The sequence below is a fragment of the Coregonus lavaretus genome (assembly GCF_964263955.1).
Source record: "Coregonus lavaretus genome assembly, contig: HAP1_SCAFFOLD_361, whole genome shotgun sequence".
Lineage (NCBI taxonomy): Eukaryota > Metazoa > Chordata > Actinopteri > Salmoniformes > Salmonidae > Coregonus > Coregonus lavaretus.
Genome location: NW_028165982.1, coordinates 76,739 through 101,798, shown reverse-complemented (window position 1 = coordinate 101,798; position 25,060 = coordinate 76,739). Strand labels below are relative to the sequence as shown.

General features: G+C 46.2%; 1 protein-coding gene across 2 annotated transcripts in view; it reads left to right on the top strand.

Annotated features, from left to right (window-relative positions):
- The window catches only part of LOC311115239 (macrophage mannose receptor 1-like), a gene marked incomplete at its 3' end in the record, with an annotated part of 67,788 nt that overhangs the window by 38,590 nt on the left and 4,138 nt on the right, over positions 1 to 25,060 (top strand). The window contains exons 18-28 of one of the 2 annotated variants that reach the window (XM_084190438.1): positions 471 to 535; positions 10,803 to 10,903; positions 11,246 to 11,388; positions 11,592 to 11,700; positions 12,946 to 13,073; positions 13,725 to 13,769; positions 15,841 to 15,876; positions 16,083 to 16,176; positions 16,522 to 16,754; positions 17,193 to 17,358; positions 24,714 to 24,884. In XM_084190438.1, the coding sequence (XP_084046564.1) occupies positions 471 to 535; positions 10,803 to 10,903; positions 11,246 to 11,388; positions 11,592 to 11,700; positions 12,946 to 13,073; positions 13,725 to 13,769; positions 15,841 to 15,876; positions 16,083 to 16,176; positions 16,522 to 16,754; positions 17,193 to 17,358; positions 24,714 to 24,884 (1,291 nt within the window). The remainder of the gene's footprint in view (positions 1 to 470; positions 536 to 10,802; positions 10,904 to 11,245; positions 11,389 to 11,591; positions 11,701 to 12,945; positions 13,074 to 13,724; positions 13,770 to 15,840; positions 15,877 to 16,082; positions 16,177 to 16,521; positions 16,755 to 17,192; positions 17,359 to 24,713; positions 24,885 to 25,060) is intronic. The other variant, XM_084190439.1, reaches the window with a different exon arrangement.

Genomic DNA, 25,060 nt, shown 5'->3' with positions numbered 1-25,060 from the left:
ACCAGTGAAGAACAAACACCATTGGAAATACAACCCATATTTATGTTTATTTATTTTCCCTTTTGTGCTTTTGCACATAATGACATTTGAAATTTTATTTTGGAACTTTTGTGAGTGTAATTTTACTGTTAATTGTTATTGTTTATTTCACTTTTGTTTATTATCTATTACACTTGCTTTGGCAAGTATGAGAGAGAGAGAGAGAGAGAGAGAGAGAGAGAGAGAGAGAGAGAGAGAGAGAGAGAGAGAGAGAGAGAGAGAGAGAGAGAGAGAGAGAGAGAGAGAGAGAGAGAGAGAGAGAGAGAGAGAGAGAGAGAGAGAGAGAGAGAGAGAGAGAGAGAGAGAGAGAGAGAGAGAGAGAGAGAGAGAGAGAGAGAGAGAGAGAGAGAGAGAGAGAGAGAGAGAGAGAGAGAGAGAGAGAGAGAGAGAGAGAGAGAGAGAGAGAGCTAATGTTAATTGTTATTTTTCAGATAAATAAAGAGCGTTTGGGATCCCATTACATCGGGCTAACAGTTGATCTTGATCGGTCTTTCGGGTGAGTATAAAACGAGTAAATAGATTTTCAAATAAACTAAACTAATGGTGTCAAACTGCTCTTCTATTGCTGCGTTCTTGACATTTTAAAAACTCTGAAATACAAGCTTCCTTTGTGGGAGAAATCGATTTGAAAAGCACTCCAATTGGAGACTCAGATACTTCTCAGACATAACTTACCAAAACATTATTTATCCAAATCAATCTATTTGGATGTTTATTTAACACAATAATTTGGTTGAGAGCGTGACGGCTGCACTTTTTGTTTATGGTTGACGTAGCTAGTTAGACATTAGCCAGTTGGTGTTATCAACGATTTCAAAGCATGTGAATGCACACAAATAACTGCTCCGAGTTTAGAAGTTGTATTTCCGAACATTCCGTCATGTCATGAATGCATCATATTTGCCGTGTATTGTCCGTGTTCTTTCTGTGTCTTGTGTGTTTCTGAGTTCTTGTGTTCTGAGTTCTGTGTTCTGAGTCCTTGTGTTCTTTGTTCTGGGTTCTTGTGTTCTTTGTTCTGTGTTCCATGTTTCGTGCAGAGGCCACGGCAGTGCCAGGCTGGGCAGAGGCTGAATACTGGCCCACCCAATCAGGATGGCTTAAAATATATTTTTAAAAGAAAAAATGAAAGAAATGAATTCGATTTGTTATTTGTATTGCTTCCTTACTAATCAGAAATGTTGAATAATGCAGTAGGAGGTTCCAGGGATACCCCCCCCCCCCCCAAAAAAAAAATAACTACAACAACAACACACACACACATACAGTGCCTTCAGAAAGTATTCATACCCCTTGACAGATTCCACATCTTGTTGTTACAGCCTGAATTCAAAATGGATTAAATAGTTTTTTCTCTCACAAATCTACACACAATACCCCATAATGACAAAGTGCAAACTTGTTTTCAGACATTTGTACACATTTATTGAAAATGAAATACAGAAATATATCATTTACATAAGTATTCCCACCCCTGAGTCAATACATGTTAGAATCACCCTTGGCAGCGATTGCAGCTGTGAGTCTTTCTGGGTAAGTCTCTAAGAGCTTTCCACACCTGGATTGTGCAACATTTGCCCATTATTCTTTAAAAAATGATTCAAGCTCTGTCAAATTGGTTGTTGATCATTGCTAGACAAAAACTTTCAAGTCTTGTCATAGATTTTAAAGCTGATTTAAGTCAAAACTGTAACTCGGCCACTCAGGAACATTCACTGTCTTCTTGGTAAGCAACTCCAGTGTAGATTTGGTCTTGTGTTTTAGGTTATTGTCCTGCTGAAAGGTAAATTCATCTCCCAGTGTCTGGTGGAAAGCAGACTGAACCAGGTTTTCCTCTGGGATTTTGCTTGTGCTTCGCTTCATTCCATTTCTTTTATCCTGAAAAACTCCCCAGTCCTTAACGATTACAAGCATACCCATAACATGATGCAGTCACCACCATGCTTGAAAATATGGAGAGTGGTACTCAGTAATGTGTTGTATTGGATTTGCCCCAAACATAACACTTTGTATTCAGGACAAAAAGTTAAATGCTTTGGCAATTTTTTTTGCAAAATTACTTTAGTGCCTTGTTGCAAACAGGATGCATTATTTGGAAAAAAATGTATTCAGTACATGCTTCCTTCTTTTCACTCTGTCACGATCGTTGACAGATGAAGCGGACCAAGGCGCAGCATGATAAGCGTACATTCTTTATTTGTGTACACAACACGAACCAAAACAATAAACAAACGATACGTGAAGTCCTAGGTTACATTTACATTACATTACATTTTAGTCATTTAGCAGACGCTCTTATCCAGAGCGACTTACAGGAGCAATTAGGGTTAAGTGCCTTGCTCAAGGGCACATTAACGTCATTTAGCAGACGCTCTTAGCCAGAGCGACTCACAAATTGGTGCGTTCACCCTATAGCCAGTGGGATAACCACTTTACAATTTGGGGGGGGGGGGGGGGGGGTAGAAGGATTACTTTATCCTATCCCAGGTATTCCTTAAAGAGGTGGGGTTTCAAATGTCTCCGGAAGGTGGTGAGTGACTCCGCTGTCCTGGCGTCGTGAGGGAGCTTGTTCCACCATTGGGGTGCCAGAGCAGCGAACAGTTTTGACTGGGCTGAGCGGGAACTATGCTTCCGCAGAGGAAGGGGAGCCAGCAGGCCAGAGGTGGATGAACGCAATGCCCTCGTTTGGGTGTAGGGACTGATCAGAGCCTGAAGGTACAGAGGTGCCGTTCCCCTCACTGCTCCATAGGCAAGCACCATGGTCTTGTAGCGGATGCGAGCTTCAACTGGAAGCCAGTGGAGTGTGCGGAGGAGGGGGGTGACGTGAGAGAACTTGGGAAGGTTGAACACCAGACGGGCTGCGGCATTCTGGATGAGTTGTAGGGGTTTAATGGCACAGGCAGGGAGGCCAGCCAACAGCGAGTTGCAGTAGTCCAGACGGGAGATGACAAGTGCCTGGATTAGGACCTGTGCCGCTTCCTGTGTAAGGCAGGGTCGTACTCTCCGAATGTTGTAGAGCATGAACCTGCAGGAGCGGGTCACCGCCTTGATGTTGGCGGAGAACGACAGGGTGTTGTCCAGGGTCACGCCTAGGCTCTTCGCACTCTGGGAGGAGGACACAGCGGAGTTGTCAACCGTGATGGCGAGATCATGGAACGGGCAGTCCTTCCCCGGGAGGAAGAGCAGCTCCGTCTTGCCAGGGTTCAGCTTGAGGTGGTGATCCGTCATCCATACTGATATGTCTGCCAGACATGCAGAGATGCGATTCGCCACCTGGTTATCAGAAGGGGGAAAGGAGAAGATTAGTTGTGTATCGTCAGCGTAGCAATGATAGGAAAGGCCATGTGAGGATATGACAGAGCCAAGTGACTTGGTGTATAGGGAGAAAAGGAGAGGGCCTAGAACTGAGCCCTGGGGGACACCAGTGGTGAGAGCACGTGGTGCGGAGACAGCTTCTCGCCACGCCACTTGGTAGGAGCGACCGGTCAGGTAGGACGCAATCCAGGAGTGAGCCGCGCCGGAGATGCCCAGCTCGGAGAGGGTGGAGAGGAGGATCTGATGGTTCACAGTATCAAAGGCAGCAGACAGGTCTAGAAGGACAAGAGCAGAGGAGAGAGAGTTAGCTTTAGCAGTGCGGAGAGTCTCCGTGACACAGAGAAGAGCAGTCTCAGTTGAATGACCAATCCTGAAACCTGATTGGTTTGGATCAAGAAGGTCATTCTGAGAGAGATCAATCAATCAATCAATTTTATTTTATATAGCCCTTCTTACATCAGCTAATATCTCGAAGTGCTGTACAGAAACCCAGCCTAAAACCCCAAACAGCTAGTAATGCAGGTGTAGAAGCACGGTGGCTAGGAAAAACTCCCTAGAAAGGCAAAACCTAGGAAGAAACCTAGAGAGGAACCAGGCTATGAGGGGTGGCCAGTCCTCTTCTGGCTGTGCCGGGTGGAGATTATAACAGAACCATGCCAAGATGTTCAAAAATGTTCATAAGTGACAAGCATGGTCAAATAATAATCAGGAATAAATCTCAGTTGGCTTTTCATAGCCGATCATTAAGAGTTGAAAACAGCAGGTCTGGGACAGGTAGGGGTTCCATAACCGCAGGCAGAACAGTTGAAACTGGAATAGCAGCAAGGCCAGGCGGACTGGGGACAGCAAGGAGTCACCACGGCCGGTAGTCCCGACGTATGGTCCTAGGGCTCAGGTCTCTCAGTTGGCTTTTCATAGCCGATCATTAAGAGTTGAAAACAGCAGGTCTGGGACAGGTAGGGGTTTCGTAGCCGCAGGCAGAACAGTTGAAACTGGAATAGCAGCAAGGCCAGGCGGACTGGGGACAGCAAGGTGTCATCATGCCCGGTAGTCCTGACGTATGGTCCTAGGGCTCAGGTTCTCAGAGAGAAAGAGAGAACGAGAGAATTAGAGAGAGCATACTTAAATTCACACAGGACACTGGATAAGACAGGAGAAGTACTCCAGGTATAACCAACTAACCCCAGCCCCCCGACACATAAACTACTGCAGCATAAATACTGGAGGCTGAGACAGGAGCGGTCTGGAGACACTGTGGCCCCATCCGAAGAAACCCCCGGACAGGGCCAAACAGGAAGGATATAACCCCACCCACTCCGCCAAAGCACAGCCCCCGCACCACTAGAGGGATATCCCCAACCACCAACTTACAATCCTGAGACAAGGCCGAGTATAGCCCACAGAGGTCTCCACCACAGCACAAACCAAGGGGGGGGGCGCCAACCCAGACAGGAAGATCACGTCAGTAACTCAACCCACTCAAGTGACGCACCCCTCCCAGGGACGGCATGAAAGAGCACCAGCAAGCCAGTGACTCAGCCCCTGCAACAGGGTTAGAGGCAGAGAACCCCAGTGGAGAGGGGAACCGGCCTGGCAGAGACAGCAAGGGCTGTTCGTTGCTCCAGCCTTTCCGTTCACCTTCACACTCCTGGGCCAGACTACACTCAATCATATGACCTACTGAAGAGATAAGTCTTCAGTAAAGACTTAAAGGTTGAGACCGAGTCTGCGTCTCTCACATGGGTAGGCAGACTGTTCCATAAAAATGGAGATCTATAGGAGAAAGCCCTGCCTCCCGCTGTTTGCTTAGAAATTCTAGGGACAATTAGGAGGCCTGCGTCTTGTGACCGTAGCGTACGTATTGGTATGTACGGCAGGACCAACTCGGAAAGATAGGTAGGAGCAAGCCCATGTAACGCTTTATAGGTTAACAGTAAAACCTTGAAATCAGCCCTTGCCTTAACAGGAAGCCAGTGTAGGGAAGCTAGCACTGGAGTAATATGATCAAATTTCTTGGTTCTAGTCAGGATTCTAGCAGCCGTATTTAGCACTAACTGAAGTTTATTTAGTGCTTTATCCGGGTAGCCGGAAAATAGAGCATTGCAGTAGTCTAACCTAGAAGTAACAAATGCATGGATTAATTTTTCTGCATCATTTTTGGACAGAAAATTTCTGATTTTTGCAATGTCACGTAGATGGAAAAAAGCTGTCCTTGAAACAGTCTTGATATGTTCGTCAAAAGAGAGATCAGGGTCAAGAGTAACGCCTAGGTCCTTCACAGTTTTATTTGAGACGACTTTACAACCATCAAGATTAATTGTCAGATTTAACAGAAGATCTCTTTGTTTCTTGGGACCTAGAACAAGCATCTCTGTTTTGTCCGAGTTTAAAAGTAAAAAGTTTTCAGCCATCCACTTCCTTATGTCTGAAACACAGGCTTCTAGCGAGGGCAATTTTGGGGCTTCACCATGCTTCATTGAAATGTACAGCTGTGTGTCATCCGCATAGCAGTGAAAGTTAACATTATGTTTTCGAATAACATCCCCAAGAGGTAAAATATATAGTGAAAACAATAGTGGTCCTAAAACGGAACCTTGAGGAACACCGAAATGTACAGTTGATTTGTCGGAGGACAGACCATTCACAGAGACAAACTGATATCTTTCCGACAGGTAGGATCTAAACCAGGCCAGAACTTGTCCGTGTAGACCAATTTGGGTTTCCAGTCTCTCCAAAAGAATGTGGTGATCGATGGTGTCAAAGGCAGCACTAAGGTCTAGTAGCACGAGGACAGATGCAGAGCCTCGGTCTGACGCCATTAAAAGGTCATTTACCACCTTCACAAGTGCATTCTCAGTGCTATGATGGGGTCTAAAACCAGACTGAAGCATTTCGTATACATTGTTTGTCTTCAGAAAGGCAGTGAGTTGCTGCGCAACAGCTTTTTCTAAAATTTTTGAGAGGAATGGAAGATTCGATATAGGCCGATAGTTTTTTATATTTTCCGGGTCAAGGTTTGGCTTTTTCAAGAGAGGCTTTATCACTGCCACTTTTAGTGAGTTTGGTACACATCCGGTGGATAGAGAGCTGTTTATTATGTTCAACATAGGAGGGCCAAGCACAGGAAGCAGCTCCTTCAGCAGTTTAGTAGGAATAGGATCCAGTATGCAGCTTGAAGGTTTAGAGGCCATGATTATTTTCATCATTGTGTCAAGAGATATAGTACTAAAACACTTAAGTGTCTCTCCCGATCCCAGGCCCTCGCAGAGCTGTGCAGATCCAGGACAGCTAAGCCCTGGAGGAATACGCAGATTCAAAGAGGAGTCCGTAATTTGCTTTCTAATGGTCATGATCTTTTCCTCAAAGAAGTTCATGAATTTATCACTGCTGAAGTGAAAGCCATCCTCTCTTGGGGAATGCTGCTTTTTAGTTAGCTTTGCAACAGTATCAAAAAGACATTTTGGATTGTTCTTATTTTCCTCGATTAAGTTGGAAAAGTAGGATGATCGAGCAGCAGTGAGGGCTCTTCGGTACTGCACGGTACTGTCTTTCCAAGCTAGTCGGAAGACTTCCAGTTTGGTGTGGCGCCATTTCCGTTCCAATTTCCTGGAAGCTTGCTTCAAAGCTCGGGTATTTTCTGTATACCAGGGAGCTAGTTTCTTATGACAAATGTTTTTCGTTTTTAGGGGTGCAACTGCATCTAGGGTATTGCGCAAGGTTAAATTGAGTTCCTCAGTTAAGTGGTTAACTGATTTTTGTCCTCTGACGTCCTTGGGTAGGCAGAAGGAGTCTGGAAGGGCATCAATGAATTTTTGTGTTGTCTGAGAATTTATAGCACGACTTTTGATGCTCCTTGGTTGGGGTCTGAGCAGATTATTTGTTGCGATTGCAAACGTAATAAAATGGTGGTCCGATAGTCCAGGATTTTGTGGAAAAACATTAAGATCTACAACATTTATTCCATGGGACAAAACTAGGTCCAGAGTATGACTGTGGCAGGACGCAAGAGAGTTGGCTAAAGACGGCACGCTCAATAGTTTTGGAAAGAAAAGAAAGAAGGGATACTGGTCTGTAGTTGTTGACATCAGTGGGGTCGAGTGTTGGTTTTTTGAGAAGGGGAGCAACTCTCGCTCTCTTGAAGACGGAAGGGACATGGCCAGCGGTCAAGGATGAGTTGATCAGCGAGGTGAGGTAGGGGAGAAGGTCACCGGAGATGGTCTGGAGAGAGAGGGGAGAAAGAAGTCAAAGCATAGGGTAGGGCAGTGTGAGCAGGACCAGCAGTGTCATTAGACTTAACAAACGAGGATCGGATGTCGTCAACCTTCTTTTCAAAGTGGTTGACGAAGTCATCCACAGAGAGAGAGGAGGGGGGGGGGGGGGGGATTCAGGAGGGAGGAAAATGTGGCAAAGAGCTTCCTAGGGTTAGAGGCAGATGCTTGGAATTTAGAGTGGTAGAAGGTGGCCTTAGCAGCAGAAACAGATGAAGAAAATGTAGAGAGGAGGGAGTGAAAAGATGCCAGGTCGGCAGGGAGTTTAGTTTTCTTCCATTTCCGCTCCGCTGCCCGGAGCTCTGTTCTGTGAGCTCGCAATGAGTCATCAAGCCACGGAGCTGGAGGGGAGGACCGAGCCGGCCGGGAGGATAGGGGACACAGAGAGTCAAAGGATGCAGAAAGGGAGGAGAGGAGGGTTGAGGAGGCAGAATCAGGAGATTGGAGGGAGAAGGATTGAGCAGAGGGAAGAGATGATAGGATGGAAGAGGAGAGAGTAGTGGGAGAGAGAGAGCGAAGGTTGCGGCGGCGCATTACCATCTGTGTAGGGGCAGAGTGAGTAGTGTGGGAGGAGAGCGAGAGAGAAAAGGAAATAAAGTAGTGGTCGGAGACATGGAGGGGAGTTGCAGTGAGATTAGTAGAGGAGCAGCATCTAGTGAAGATGAGGTCAAGCGTATTGCCTGCCTTGTGAGTAGGGGGGGACGGTGAGAGGGTGAGGTCAAAAGAGGAGAGGAGTGGAAAGAAGGAGGCAGAGAGAAATGAGTCAAATGTGGACATAGGGAGGTTGAAATCCCCCAAAACTGTGAGGGGTGAGCCATCCTCAGGAAAGGAACTTATCAAGGCGTCAAGCTCATTGATGAACTCTCCAAGGGAACCTGGAGGGCGATAGATGACAAGGATATTAAGCTTAAATGGGCTAGTGACTGTGACAGCATGGAATTCAAATGAGGAGATAGACAGATGGGTTAGGGGAAAAATTGAGAATGTCCACTTGGGAGAGATGAGGATTCCTGTACCACCACCCCTCTGACCAGATGCTCTCGGGGTATGCGAGAACACATGGTCAGACGAGGAGAGAGCAGTAGGAGTAGCAGTGTTTTCAGTGGTGATCCATGTTTCCGTCAGCGCCAGGAAGTCGAGGGACTGGAGGTTGGCATAGGCTGGGATGAAGTCAGCTTTGTTGGCAGCAGAACGGCAGTTCCAGAGGCTGCCTGCGACCTGGAACTCCAGGTGTGGGGTGCGTGCAGGGACCACCAGGTTAGAGAGGCAGCAGCCACGCGGTGTGGTGCGTTTGTGTAGCCTGTGCAGAGAGGAGAGAACAGGGATAGGCAGAGGCATAGTTGACAGGCTGTAGCAAATGGCTACAAAAATGCAGAGGAGATCGGAATGAAATGAGCTAAGCATCTGGGAGAGGAGAGAGCAGGGCCTCCCTCACCAAAAACTTCTACCTCAGAAACTAAAATTGTTTCACTGAACCACCCGAACAAAAACTCTCCCAACTTCCACCTTTAGAAATCAGAATTGTTGTGAACCACAGTGGTTCAATGTTTAAAGGAATAGACTCAACCCACTTTATTCAGCTAGCTAACTATGACACCATAGCTAACTAGCATGCTAGCATCCAATAACAATAACACACAGTTTAGCACCAACACTTGGTCACAACAAACCACCAATAGTGTGTTAACTAGCTAACTAGCATGCTAGCATCCAGTAACACACAGTTTAGCACCAACACTTGGTCACAACAAACCACCAATAGTGTGATAACACACTAAACAGATCATTCGTGTCTGTGTCAAGTTCCTTTCATGACGCAGCAATGATTAAACGTTGGCTAGCTAGGACAAGTATATTGTATTTAGCTACTACAGTACAGTTAGCTGGTCGTGTTGGGTAGCTAGCAATGGCCACTGTGTTGACTTTGTTTGAAGAACGGCTAGCTAGCTAGCTTCGTGCTACACCCGGCACACAATGGCTACTGTGTTGACTCTGACTCTGTTCGAAAAACGGCTAGTTAGCTCGCTTCGTGCTACAGCCGGCACGGCCGAAGACACTGCCAACCTACAGTAACTACCCACAACAACCCACGATGCCTAGCTATGACGCCATAGCTAACTAGCATGCTAGCATCCATTAACACACAGTTTAGCACCAATACTTGGTTACAACAAACTGCCAAGAGTGTGTTAGCACACTAAACAGATAATTCATGTCCGTGTCTAGTTCCTTTCATAACGCATAACGCAGCAAAAATTAAACGTTGGCTAGCAGCACATTAACATTGGAAACAGCTCTCCACCGTTGCTAAACGTTACCAGTAGCTACCCGCTAGCTAGCTAGCCTCGTGCTTCGATACTAACCTACAATTACCTACGGAAACCTACAATAACAACAATACTAACCTACAATAACTACAATACCTAACTACAACTAACTACCTACCTACGATCTAATACATGGTTAAGCTTTACTCAACACCATATGAGAAGCTTACCTCCTGCTTACCTCCAGCTAGAACAGCATGGACAACACAAACCTTTCGGAACAAGATCCCACCAAATACTAGTGCCAAACAGGCTGCCTAAGTATGGTCCCCAATCAGAGACAACGAGCTACAGCTGCCTCTGATTGGGAACCACCCTGGCCAACATAGATCAAAACGAACTAGAACCTAAAACATAGAAAACAAAACATAGAAAATCCACACCCTGGCTCAACATATAAGAGTCCCCAGAGCCAGGGCGTGACACACTCTGTCATTTAGGTTAATATTGTGGATTAACTACAGTGTTGTTGATCCATCCTCAGTTTTCTCCTATCACAGTGATTCAACTCAGTAACTGTTTTAATGTCACCATTGGCCTCATGGTGAAATCCCGGAACGGTTTCCTTCCTCTCCGGCATCTTAGTTACTGACGCCTGTACTTTGTAGTGACTGGGTGTACACCATCCAAAGTGTAATTAATAACTTCACCGTGCTCAAAGGGATATTCAATATCTGATATTCAATATCTTATGTTCTGAGTTCTTGTGTTCCGTGTTCTGAGTTCTCGTGTTCTGAGTTCTCATGTTCTTGAATCTTCTTGTGTTCTTGTGTTCTTAGTTCTTATGTTCTGTGTTCTTGTGTTCTGAGTTCTTGTGTTCTAAGTTCTGAGTTATTGTGTTCCGTGTTCTGTCCAGGTGGATGGACGGTTCCCCAGTAGTGTACCAGAGATGGGACAACAACCAGCCGGACTTCAAGAACAACGATGAGAACTGTGTTGCCATGTATGCCTCCATGGGTGAGCTAAAGATGAGATGAGGCCCATAATTGATCCTCTCTTATAAGAACTTGCATTGAGTTATTTTAATTCTGAATCTGGGGGGTGGTTACCACAGAACTCAAGGGCATGACTAGGTCTACTATAACTGTGTGTCTGTGTCTTCAGGTTTCTAGGATGACTATAACTGTGTGTCTGTGTCTTCAGGTTTCTAGGATGACTATAACTGTGTGTCTGTGTCTTCAGGTTTCTAGGATGACTATAACTGTGTGTCTGTGTCTTCAGGTTTCTAGGATGACTATAACTGTGTGTCTGTGTCTTCAGGTTTCTAGGATGACTATAACTGTGTGTCTGTGTCTTCAGGTTTCTGGCACGACTATAACTGTGGCACCCAAATGAGGTCCATCTGTGAGAGGATTGGTTCCCCCCCAGCGAACAGCACTGTGGCCCCTACTGCCCCCCCCACAGGAGGATGTCCCCCGGAATGGACCCTCTACCAGTCTAAGGTCAGAGATCACAGGTCACACAGGAAGAGTGTTATAATAATAATAATGTAATAATAATTTAATGTTAAAAGTCTTTCACATGAAAACAGACGATACAGTTTTACAACAGGCTTTGAGAATGAAAGTCTAACTCTAAGTGTTTGCCTATAGTCAATCAACTTTAATTAATCAAGTTGATGTATTGCTTATTGATTTGTTTATAGTGCTACAAACTGATTGGACACCGGGTACCTAGTACCTGGCTCGAGGCCAGATCGTTCTGCCAATCCATGGGCGCAAACCTGGCGTCCATCGCCAATAGGAGGGAGCAAGGTTGGTGAGATGCTTTTAATCCAATGACCCTCATCTGTGGCCGTCTAAGCCGTTGCCTCTGGATCACATCTACGATGTGCCGCTGGGGGTTTGAATCCTGCCCACTGCTCTTTCATCACTCTTTGTCCTACCTTTAACCTTTCACCTCTATCTATCCTAAAACATACAAAACAATTCAATAAAACCAGTGGTGGAAAAAGTACCCAATTGTCATACTTGAGTAAAAGTAAAGATACCTTAATAGAAAATGACTCAAGTAAAAGTGAAAGTCACCCAGTAAAATACTACTTGAGTAAAAGTCTAAAAGTATTTGTTTTTAAATATACTTAAGTATCAAAAGTAAATGTAATTGCTAAAATATACTTAAGTATCAAAAGTATAAGTATAAAATCATTTGAAATTCCTTATATGAAGCAAACCAGACGGCACCCTTTTCTTGTTTTTTTATTTATGGGTAGCCAGGGGCACACTCCAACACTCAGACATAATTGACAAACTAAGCATTTGTGTTTAGTGAGTCCTCCAGATCAGAGGCAGTAGGGATTTTCTTGATAAGTGAGTGAATTAGACAATGTTCCTGTCCTGCTAAGCATTCAAAATGTAACGAGTACTTTTGGCCGTCAGGGAAAATGTATGGAGTAAAAAGTACATTATTTTCTTTAGGAATGTAGTGAAGTAAAAGTAAAAGTTGTCAAAAATATAAATAGTAAAGTAAAGATACCCCAAAAAACTACTTAAGTAGTACTTTAAAGTTTTTTTTATTAAGTACTTTACACCACTGCAAAAGATATACTGTATATACTGAATGAACAGTCATCTTCTCTTTGACAGGCAGGTAGTTAACGCCCACAGACAACGCCACTGACCCTAAACTGTCAAACTGATCAACTGACCCATTACAGACAGTCATACACATAAACACCCCATGGATACTGCTATAAATGTTAGTAGCACCTTGTTTTACAGACGAAAATGACAGTACCATCAAATAAAGGAACAGCCAAATATCAGTCAGTCAGTGTTGATCCAACCTTTTTCTCTCCTGACCAACTCTCTCTCCTGTGGGTTGTAACCATAGAGATAGAAAGAGGGCTCTGGATGGATTGAGGGCTTCCACCATTTTAAAGTAGTCAGCTGGGTGGGGATTCCTATGGGCTGTAGCCTCAATGAGCTGCCCACGCTGTCACAGACGCTATAATGGCACAGATACAAAGATGAGACCTCTATCTGTCTCTATGGTTGCAGTGTTTCTGACGACCCAGATGACTACTGTGGCCACTGACCTGTGGATTGGACTGAGTAACTTAAACCGGGACAGGTTTGTTTGGACCGATGGCCAGGCAGTCAAATACTTAAACTGGGATCCCAATAAGGTATGCATGTATGCACACATTTACCTAATCAATGAGGCCCGCTGGGGGGTGCTATATGGCCAATATACCACAGCTGGTCGTAGGCGTGACGCGAAGCAGACATTTATGCATTTACATATAAACAAAACATTCACATAGACATAGACAATGTTCCGTCTAAGCTGCAGAGAAGCACGAAATTGAACTTCACTCACCTTTCTTGAGTTTTCCCCTTTAGTTAACACTATCAATGTTCCGCTGTACTGTGGGAATTGTGATCGAATCAACGCAATGTTAGCCAATTTCAATGTAACATACCCACACAAAACGAACTATGCAAGAGATTTTCTTGTAGGCAGAACGCATTGGAGTAGGATTCTATTGCATTGATAGGCACGACTCAGCCCTTACTCTACACAGACCGGTCCGGCATAACCAATCAGAGCTGCAATAGGCCTATATGCAAATAGCCATTGTCATATATGGATCTGTGCCGTTCACTTTGAACTGGACTGTGTTTAGGCTACAGATGTGTTCGTTTACTTTGAGCCTGGACCACTGGGTGGCATACTGGACGTGATGTGCTAGTTTACTTTGCAAATCTTATCCCTAAGCCAATAATGTCTCTTAATAAATACCATTCATGTATAATATTTTGTTTCTTAATTTTAGAATCTGCCGCCGACGTTAAGACAGCGATGGCATCAAGTTAATCGGGTAAATACCCTTTACACTTTAAGTAAAAATGCTACACGTATATTCACTTAAACACAGAAATATACATACAGTAAATATACACACAGTAAATATACATACAGTAAATATACATACAGTAAATATACATCTACACAGACATATACAGTGAGGGGAAAAAGTATTTGATCCCCTGCTGATTTTGTACGTTTGCCCACTGACAAAGACATGATCAGTCTGTAATTTTAATGGTAGGTTTATTTTAACAGTTAGAGACAGAATAACATCAACAAAAATCCAGAAAAACGCATGTCAAAAATGTTATAAATTGATTTGGATTTTAAATGAGGGAAATAAGTATTTGACCCCCTCTGCAAAACATGACTTAGTACTTGGTGGCAAAACGCTTGTTGGCAATCACAGAGGTCAGGCGTTTCTTGTAGTTGGCCACCAGGTTTGCACACATCTCAGGAGGGATTTTGTCCCACTCCTCTTTGCAGATCTTCTCCAAGTCATTAAGGTTTCGAGGCTGACATTTGGCAACTCAAACCTTCAGCTCCCTCCACAGATTTTCTATGGGATTAAGGTCTGGAGACTGGCTAGGCCACTCCAGGACCTTAATGTGCTTCTTCTTGAGCCACTCCTTTGTTGCCTTGGCCGTGTGTTTTGGGTCATTGTCATGCTGGAATACCCATCCACGACCCATTTTCAATGCCCTGGCTGAGGGAAAGAAGGTTCTCACCCAAGATTTGACGGTACATGGCCCCGTCCATCGTCCCTTTGATGCGGTGAAGTTGTCCTGTCCCCTTAGCAGAAAAACACCCCCAAAGCATAATGTTTCCACCTCCATGTTTGACGGTGGGGATGGTGTTCTTGGGGTCATAGGCAGCATTCCTCCTCCTCCAAACACGGCGAGTTGAGTTGATGCCAAAGAGCTCCATTTTGGTCTCATCTGACCATAACACTTTCACCAAGTTCTCCTCTGAATCATTCAGATGTTCATTGGCAAACTTCAGACGGCCCTGTACATGTGCTTTCATGAGCAGGGGGACCTTGAGGGCGCTGCAGGATTTTAGTCCTTCACGGCGTAGTGTGTTACCAATTGTTTTCTTGGTAACTATGGTCCCAGCTGCCTTGAGATCATTGACAAGATCCTCCCGTGTAATTCTGGGCTGATTCCTCACCGTTCTCATGATCATTGCAACTCCACGAGGTGAGATCTTGCACGGAGCCCCAGGCCAAGGGAGATTGACAGTTCTTTTGTGTTTCTTCCATTTGCGAATAATCGCAACACACCACACACCCACACAACACACCCACACACCCACACCACACACACACCCACACCACACCACACACCCACACCCACACCACACACCCACACCCACACACCCACACCCACACCACACCACACCACACCACACCACACCACACACCCACACCCACACCCCCACACACCCACACAACACACCCACACCTACACCCACACACCCACACCCACACAACACACCCACACCCACACAACACACCCACACACCCACACCACACCACACACCCACACCCACACAACACACCCACACACCCACACCACACCACACACCCACACCCACACACCCACACCCACACCACACCACACCACACACCCACACCCCCACCCCCACACACCCACACAACACACCCACACCTACACCCACACCACACCACACACCCACACCCACACAACACCCCCCCACACCCACACCACACCACACACCCACACCACACCACACCACACCACACACCCACACCCCCACACACCCACACAACACACCCACACCTACACCTACACCCACACCCACACTACACCACACACCCACACCCACACAACACACCCACACACCCACACCACACCACACACCCACACCCACACCCACACACCCACACCACACCACACACCCACACCACACCCCCACCCCCACCGACAGGCCTACTGTACATATGTTCATAAGATAACATAAGATACTGAAACACATAGACCAAATCCCTATAGTGTATCTCTAGAAACATTTCTGAATAAATACCACTAACATATATCATTTGGCTTGTTTAATTGTAGCATTTCTTAGATATATTTATCTCTCAGTCTAATAAGGTAAGACCCATTTAAACTAACTATCATCACTCAAAATGAGAATTACACACAATACATCTGATATAATAACAATACAAATAATATATTAATAATGTATTATTTAATGTGCTAGCCATACATTTTGCTCAAAGCTATATTATATGACAGAATGAAGTCTGTGACTGTGAATGTTGTGGTGGCATTGATCATCTTTCTCTCACTGTCAGTGTTTTGTGATGGCCAGTTCCTCATCCATCTTGGGGAAATGGCAGCACAGGTCCTGCAACGATACACACGGCTTCATCTGTCAGCGCAAAGTTGGTGAGTAAAGACATTCTTCTACTTCTTCTCTACCTCCTCCTCCTCCTCCCCTTCGCTCTCTCTCTCCTCATCTTCCTCCTCCTCCTCCTCCTCCTCTCTCTCTGCCTCCTCCTACTCCTCCTCCTCTTCGTTCTCCCTCCTCCTCCTCCTCCTCCTCCTCTTCTTATCTCTCTCTCTTCCTCCTCCTCATCCTCCTCCTCCTCATCTTCCTCCTCCTCTTCTTTCTCTCTCCTCCTCCTCCTCCTCCTCTTCCCCCTTCTCTTTTTCTCTTCTTCCTCGTTCTTCTTGTCTCCATCCTCAGCCCTCTGATTTGTGATGTGACTAACTGTTGCTCTGCCCTCCTAGACTCAGGCATCCCAGTCCCAGCCCCGACAGCGTTACCCAGAGGATGGGTGAAGCTGGCCAACGACTCCTACATGGTGCTGCCCCGGAACCAGACATGGCCCGAGGCCCGGATGCAGTGTGAGGCCGAGGAGGGCCAGCTGGCTAGCACCCTGGATGAACTGTCAGTAGCCTACCTGGAGCTGCAGGCTCTGAAGCTGCAGTCACCACTGTGGATCGGACTCAATAGGAATGAGGTAGAGTACTAGCTACTACTACTAGTTACTGGTACCCTCTCCTCACTGCTGGCTGTCTCTTCAGGTGCAACAGACTCCTCATCAGAATAGGGCAGCTTACTGGTACCTTTCTCCTCACTGCTAGATAGTGTGACCAACTGGGTTTCAACCACAGGGTCGTTTACAGCACCACACAACAAAAACTGTGTTAGCCCTCTGAGATAAAGCCTAGGCATTATCTAAGGAGCATAACGTTACGTTTTCAGATGATCAAGACAGGCTACTGTACTGTAATATAACAGATGCAATTTATCAGATGCTTTATCCAAAGCGACTTACAGTCATGCGTGAATACATTTTCGCGTGGGTGGCCCCAGCGGGAATCAAACCCACGATCCTGAAGTTGGAAGCGCAATGCTCAACCAACTGACTTACAGCTGTAGTGGGGTTTTTTTTCAGACGCAAGGCTACTTCAGGTGGATGGACGGCTGGCCCCTGAGCCTGGCCAAGTGGGCCCAAGGGGAGCCCAGCAGAGACCGGCCCTGTGTCTACCTGGACGTGGAAGGCACCTGGAAGACAGCCCTCTGTAACCACACCTACCCCAGTGTGTGTAAGCAATCCTCAGGTGAGAGAGTCACCTACCCCAGTGTGTTAGTAGTCACCAGGTGAGTCAGTCACCTACCCCAGTGTGTTAGTAGTCACCAGGTGAGACAGTCACCTACCCCAGTGTGTTAGTAGTCACCAGGTGAGACAGTCACCTACCCCAGTGTGTTAGTAGTCACCAGGTGAGACAGTCACCTACCCCAGTGTGTTAGTAGTCACCAGGTGAGACAGTCACCTACCCCAGTGTGTTAGTAGTCACCAGGTGAGACAGTCACCTACCCCAGTGTGTTAGTAGTCACCAGGTGAGACAGTCACCTACCCCAGTGTGTTAGTAGTCACCAGGTGAGACAGTCACCTACCCCAGTGTGTTAGTAGTCACCAGGTGAGACAGTCACCTACCCCAGTGTGTTAGTAGTCACCAGGTGAGTCAGTCACCTACCCCAGTGTGTTAGTAGTCACCAGGTGAGACAGTCACCTACCCCAGTGTGTTAGTAGTCACCAGGTGAGACAGTCACCTACCCCAGTGTGTTAGTAGTCACCAGGTGAGTCAGTCACCTACCCCAGTGTGTTAGTAGTCACCAGGTGAGTCAGTCACCTACCCCAGTGTGTTAGTAGTCACCAGGTGAGTCAGTCACCTACCCCAGTGTGTTAGTAGTCACCAGGTGAGACAGTCACCTACCCCAGTGTGTTAGTAGTCACCAGGTGAGACAGTCACCTACCCCAGTGTGTTAGTAGTCACCAGGTGAGTCAGTCACCTACCCCAGTGTGTTAGTAGTCACCAGGTGAGACAGTCACCTACCCCAGTGTGTTAGTAGTCACCAGGTGAGACAGTCACCTACCCCAGTGTGTTAGTAGTCACCAGGTGAGACAGTCACCTACCCCAGTGTGTTAGTAGTCACCAGGTGAGTCAGTCACCTACCCAGTGGCGGCTCCTGAAAAAATTCTCAGGGGGGGCAATTTTTCTGATGATTTAGGTGACCTACACACATTTTTAAAAAGATATGTCCAGCAACAACATGAAGACAGGGGCAGCATATAAGTCAATACCAGAAGCATTTATTGACTGATCTCAAAAGTGTTGGCTTACAAAAGCAAAATAAGTTATCACAGTAAAAATAATCAAGGGTGTTCTTTCACATTCCTCAACACTGCATAAACAATATGTATGGCTTTGTAAAAATGAACAACCATATTCTGGCCAATTGTATAGATTTGTAAATATGAACAACCATATTCTGGCCAATTGTATAGATTTGTAAAAATGAACATGAACAGATTTTTTATTTTTTTGAATGGCAGTACCTTTCAAACATGTCTGCTTGCAGTAAGGTAGCACTCACAAGGTGGCCAGAGAAAGAGAACCTTTCTTTGGTGTGATCCAGGATGGTGTTGCAGACCTCTTCAGACAGCCTCTGCTTCTCCTCTTCTCTCAAAGCTGTTCTGGGTCTTTTGGCTCCTGTTGCTTCTTGCAGCTGCTGTTGAGAGGAGTCCCTGAAGGCAAACAGACCAATGTGTTTGTTGGCTTTGTACAGTATTGTTGTCTATGTGATGCACAGGTATATGCAATGTATCCATGTATAGTACAAATACTTCAGTTCCACTTAAAATGAGCAGGGATGCATAAAGTCTTTAGTGTTTAAGTTAGCCTTTGTGTCTCACATAGCCTGGATGTTCAGCACAGTATACAGTGGTGCTCATAAGCTTATGATCCCATGCTAAAGTTGACTAAAAAGAGGAATAAAAAAGAAAAGAAAATTGGTGTCCTTAAAGGTTGGATTTTCCAACTTTTTTAATTAAGTCATTAAGATCAATTTCCAAAAGATGATTTTTTTATTTTTTTATTCCTCTTTTTAGTCAGCTTTAGAATGTGTTCATACACTTATGAGCACCACTGTACAGTACACATAGTATATAAAATAAGATAGATTACACCACTGGCCATATATAATGAGAATAATGTAATTTCAAACACAAATGCAGTCTCCTTTCATGCATACATTTTCAAATAAAGCTCTGCTTTGAGAAAGATCGAATGATATTGTTTAATCTTTATCTTACCTTATGGCCTGCACACTGCTTGCGAAGCTGTCGAGGGCACGTTTGATAAAGACAGCATCGATGTCCTTCTTCTGTAGCTTCTGGTACGGTGGGCTGGTGAAATGAACCCAATGAACCCATCCGGATGGCTTCAAAACATTCTATGAGGTCGTCTCGATTCTCGTAGACAGTGTTCACGACTCTGCTGTTGCTAACCTCATCGTTATCGCGGTGGACAGCTAGCCTGTATCCCTCATCCAGTTGAGTGGCAATATTCACTCTCCCCAAAGCAGACAATCTCAAAAAGCTATCAATGTGGGTCTTTGACAGCTCATTTTTCTTAATCTTTTCTGAAAGATGGTGCATGTCGGTTACACCAGTCGCTGTCCAAGCGGTGCTGTCTGCCGTGCCGCCTTCAGGGTGAAAGAGTAGTTTCTTAGTTACGTTCATGGTTACGTTACGTTACGTATGACGAAAGCGCGTAAGTGCAAGCCCTCAGAAACCCATAGAGATTGTATTGAAAGCTCTGAAATTTGAAAAAAAAATTTTTTACATTAGAGGCTATGAGAGACTTCTGGCCGATTTTCAACCTGACTGAAATCGCCCCAAAACGGGCGGGGACATTTGAAGCACGACTTTAGCCTGATTGGACATTTAGTGGCTGGCAGATCAAACGTCTAGATTAGAACACTGAACTACTGTTGCCGTGATATAATTGATTAGAAAAAAAATCCCTTCCTTTTCCCGTTTGGCAGTGCGTCGCCCATATCGCCCTATTGAACAGACCGCCCCTGCACCTACCCCAGTGTGTTAGTAGTCACCAATCAAATAATCAATCAATCAAATGTACACTGCTCAAAAAAATAAAGGGAACACTAAAATAACACATCCTAGATCTGAATGAATGAAATAATCTTATTAAATACTTTTTTCTTTACATAGTTGAATGTGCTGACAACAAAATCACACAAAAATTATCAATGGAAATCAAATTTATCAACCCATGGAGGTCTGGATTTGGAGTCACCCTCAAAATTAAAGTGGAAAACCACACTACAGACTGATCCAACTTTGATGTAATGTCCTTAAAACAAGTCAAAATGAGGCTCAGTAGTGTGTGTGGCCTCCACGTGCCTGTATGACCTCCCTACAACGCCTGGGCATGCTCCTGATGAGGTGGCGGATGGTCTCCTGAGGGATCTCCTCCCAGACCTGGACTAAAGCATCCGCCAACTCCTGGACAGTCTGTGGTGCAACGTGGCGTTGGTGGATGGAGCGAGACATGATGTCCCAGATGTGCTCAATTGGATTCAGGTCTGGGGAACGGGCGGGCCAGTCCATAGCATCAATGCCTTCCTCTTGCAGGAACTGCTGACACACTCCAGCCACATGAGGTCTAGCATTGTCTTGCATTAGGAGGAACCCAGGGCCAACCGCACCAGCATATGGTCTCACAAGGGGTCTGAGGATCTCATCTTGGTACCTAATGGCAGTCAGGCTACCTCTGTCGAGCACATGGAGGGCTGTGTGGCCCCCCAAAGAAATGCCACCCCACACCATGACTGACCCACCGCTAAACCAGTCATGCTGGAGGATGTTGCAGGCAGCAGAACGTTCTCAACGGCGTCTCCAGACTCTGTCACGTCTGTCACATGTGCTCAGTGTGAATCTGCTTTCATCTGTGAAGAGCACAGGGCGCCAGTGGCGAATTTGCCAATCTTGGTGTTCTCTGGCAAATACCAAACGTCCTGCACGGTGTTGGGCTGTAAGCACAACCCCCACCTGTGGACGTCGGGCCCTCATACCACCCTCATGGAGTCTGTTTCTGACCGTTTGAGCAGACACATGCACATTTGTGGCCTGCTGGAGGTCATTTTGCAGGGCTCTGGCAGTGCTCCTCCTGCTCCTCCTTGCACAAAGGTAGAGGTAGCAGTCCTGCTGCTGGGTTGTTGCCCTCCTACGGCCTCCTCCACGTCTCCTGATGTACTGGCCTGTCTCCTGGTAGCGCCTCCATGCTCTGGACACTACGCTGACAGACACAGCAAACCTTCTTGCCACAGCTCGCATTGATGTGCCATCCTGGATGAGCTGCACTACCTGAGCCACTTGTGTGGGTTGTAGACTCCGTCTCATGCTACCACTGGAGTGAAAGCACCGCCAGCATTCAAAAGTGACCAAAACATCAGCCAGGAAGCTTAGGAACTGAGAAGTGGTCTGTGGTCACCACCTGCAAAACCAGTCCTTTATTTGGGGTGTTTTGCTAATTGCCTATAATTTCTACCTGTTGTCTATTCCATTTGCACAACAGCATGTGACATTTATTGTCAATCAGTGTTGCTTCCTAAGTGGACAGTTTGATTTCACAGAAGTGTGATTGACTTGGAGTTACATTCTGTTGTTTAAGTGTTCCCTTTATTTTTTTGAGCAGTGTATTTATAAAGCCCTTTTTACATTAGCAGATGTCACAAAGTGCTATACAGAAACCCAGACTAAAACCCCAAACAGCAAGCAATGCAGATGTAGAAGCACGGTGGCTAGGAAAAAATCCCTAGAAAGGCAGAAACCTAGGAAGAAACCTAGAGAGGAACCAGGCTCTGAGGGGTGGCCAGTCCCCTTCTGGCTGTGCCGGGTGGAGATTATAACAGTACATGGCCATTAAAGCCAGATTTTTCTCCAAGATGTTCAAACGTTCATAGATGACCAGCAGGGTCAAATAATAATCACAGTGGTTGTAGAGGTTGCAACAGGTCAGTACATCAGGAGTAAATGTCACTTGGCTTTTCATAGCCGGGCATTTAGAGGTTGAAATAGCAGGTGCGGTAGAGAGAGAGTTGAAAACAGCAGGTCTGGGACAAGGTAGCACGTCCAGTGAACAGGTCAGGGTTCCATAGCCGCAGGCAGAAGAGTGGAAACTGGAGCAGCAGCACGACCAGGTGGACTGGGGACAGCAAGGAGTCATCAGGCCAGGTAGTCCTGAGGCATCAAATCAAATCAAATTTGATTTGTCACATACACGTATTAAGCAGATGTTATAGCAGGTGTAGCCAAATGCTTATGCTTTTAGCTCCGACAGTGCAGTATTATCTAACAATTTCACAACATATACCCAATACACACAAAAAAGTAAGGAATGGGATTTAAGAATATATACATATATGGACAAGCAATGACAGAGTGGCATGGACTAAGATACAGTAGAATATTATAGAATAGAATACAGTATATACATATGAGATGAGTAGTGCAAGATATGTAAACATTATTAAAGTGACTAGTGTTCCATTTCTTAAAGTGGCCAGTGATTTCAATAGGCAGCAGCAGCCTCTAATGTGCTAGCGATGGCTATTTAACAGTCTGATGGCCTTGAGATAGAAGCTGTTTTTCATTCTCTCGGTCCCAGCTTTGATGCACCTGTACTGACCTCGCTTTCTGGATGATAGCGGGTGAACAGGCAGTGGCTCGGGTGGTTGATGTCCTTGATGATCTTTTTGGCCTTCCTGTGACATCGGGTGCTGTAGGTGTCCTGGAGGGCGGGTAGTTTGCCCCGGTAATGCGTTCGGCAGACCGCACCACCCTCTGGAGAGCCCTGTGATTGTGGGCGGTGCAGTTGCTGTACCAGGTGGTGATACAGCCCGACAGGATGCTCTCAATTGTGCATCTGTAAAAGTTTGTGAGGGTTTTAGGTGACAGGCCAAATTTCTTCAGCCTCCTGAGGTTGAAAAGGCTCTGTTACGCCTTCTTCACCACACTGTCTGCATGGGTGGACCATTTCAGTTTGTCTGTGATGTGTATGCCAAGGAACTTGAAGCTTTCCATCTTCTCCACTGCTGTCCTGTTGATGAGGACAGGGGGGTGCTCCCTCTGCTGTCTCCTGAATTCCACGATCAGCTACTTCGTTTTGTTGACGTTGAGAGAGAGGTTATTTTCCTGGCCCCACTCCGCCAGGGCCTTCACCTCCTCCCTGTAGGCTGTCTCGTCATTGTTGGTAATCAGGCCTACTACTGTTGTGTCGTCTGCAAACTTGATGATTGAGTTGGAGGTGTGCTTGGCCACGCAGTCATGGGTGAACAGGGAGTACAGGAGGGGGCTGAGCACGCACCCTTGTGGGGCCCCAGTGTTGAGGATAGGCGAAGTGGAGATGTTGTTTCCTACCTTCACCACCTGGGGGCGGCCCGTCAGGAAGTCCAGGACCCAGTTGCACAGGGCGGGGTTCAGACCCAGGGCCTCGAGCTTAATGATGAGCTTGGAGGGTACTATGGTGTTGAATGCTGAGCTATAGTCAATGAACAGCATTTTTCCATAGGTATTCCTCTTGTCCAGATGGAATAGGGCAGTGGGCAGTGTGATGGCGATTGCATTGTCTGTGGATCTATTGGGGCGGTAAGCAAATTGAAGTGGGTCTAGGGTGACAGGTAAGGTAGAGGTGATATGATCCTTGACTAGTCTCTCAAAGCACTTCATGATGACAGAGGTGAGTGCTACAGGGCGATAGTCATTTAGTTCAGTTACCTTTGCTTTCTTGGGTACAGGAACAATGGTGGCCATCTTGAAGCATGTGGGGACAACAGACTGGGATAGGGAGAGATTGAATATGTCCATGAACACTCCAGCCAGCTGGTCTGCGCATGCTCTGAGGACACGGCTAGGGATGGCGTCTGGGCCTGCAGCCTTGCGGGGGTTAACATGCTTAAATGTCTTACTCACGTCGGCCATGGAGGAGAGGCCACAGTCCTTGGTAGTGGGCCTCGTCGGTGGCACTGTGTTGTCCTCAAAGCAGGCGAAGAAGGTGTTTAGCTTGTCTGGAAGCGAGACGTCGGTGTCGGCGACGTGGCTGGTTTTCCTTTTGTAGTCTGTGATTGTCTGTAGACCCTGCCACATACGTCTCGTGTCTGAGCCGTTGAATTGCGACTCCACTTTGTCTCTATACTGACGTTTTGCCAGTTTAATTGCCTTGCAGAATGAGTAGCTACACTGTTTTGTATTCTGCCATATTCCCAGTCACCTTGCCATGGTTGAATGCGGTGGTTCGCGCTTTCAGATTGGCGCGAATGCTGCCGTCTATCCACACATTCTGGTTAGGGTAGGTTTTAATAGTCACAGTGGGCACAACATCACCTATACACTTCCTGATAAACTCAGTCACCGTTTCAGTGTATACGTCTAAATTATTTAATGGTCCTAGGGCTCAGATCCCCCGGGAGGGGAGGGATAGAGAATTAGAGGGAGCATACCAGGTGAGACAGTCAAATTCCCCAGTGTGTGTAAGCAGCAGGGAAGGAATGATCCTATTGGTAGATCCCTGTGCAGTGCTGTAATCCTATTGGTTGGTTCCCCCCACAGCCGTCCCGCCCACTGCCTCGTCCCAGTACCCCGGGGAGTGTATCCAGGAGGAGGAGCAGATCGGTGTTTGGAACAGCCCCTGGTCCTGGTTGCCCTTCAGAGGGCACTGCTACAGCTTCGTCAATGATGACATAGAGTGGGCCTACGCCTCCACCAGCTGTATACACAAAGGTAGGAGCCTCAAAACCAAGGGTGTGTCAAAGAATGTCACCCTGTTGTAGACCTGTGATTTCTGATAAATTGACTTGGCAGGAGAGAGAGGAGACTAGAGGCCATGTAACACATTATTTAATACAGAATTATTCTGGGTACATGCATGTATATTCAATATGCAAGATTTGATAACA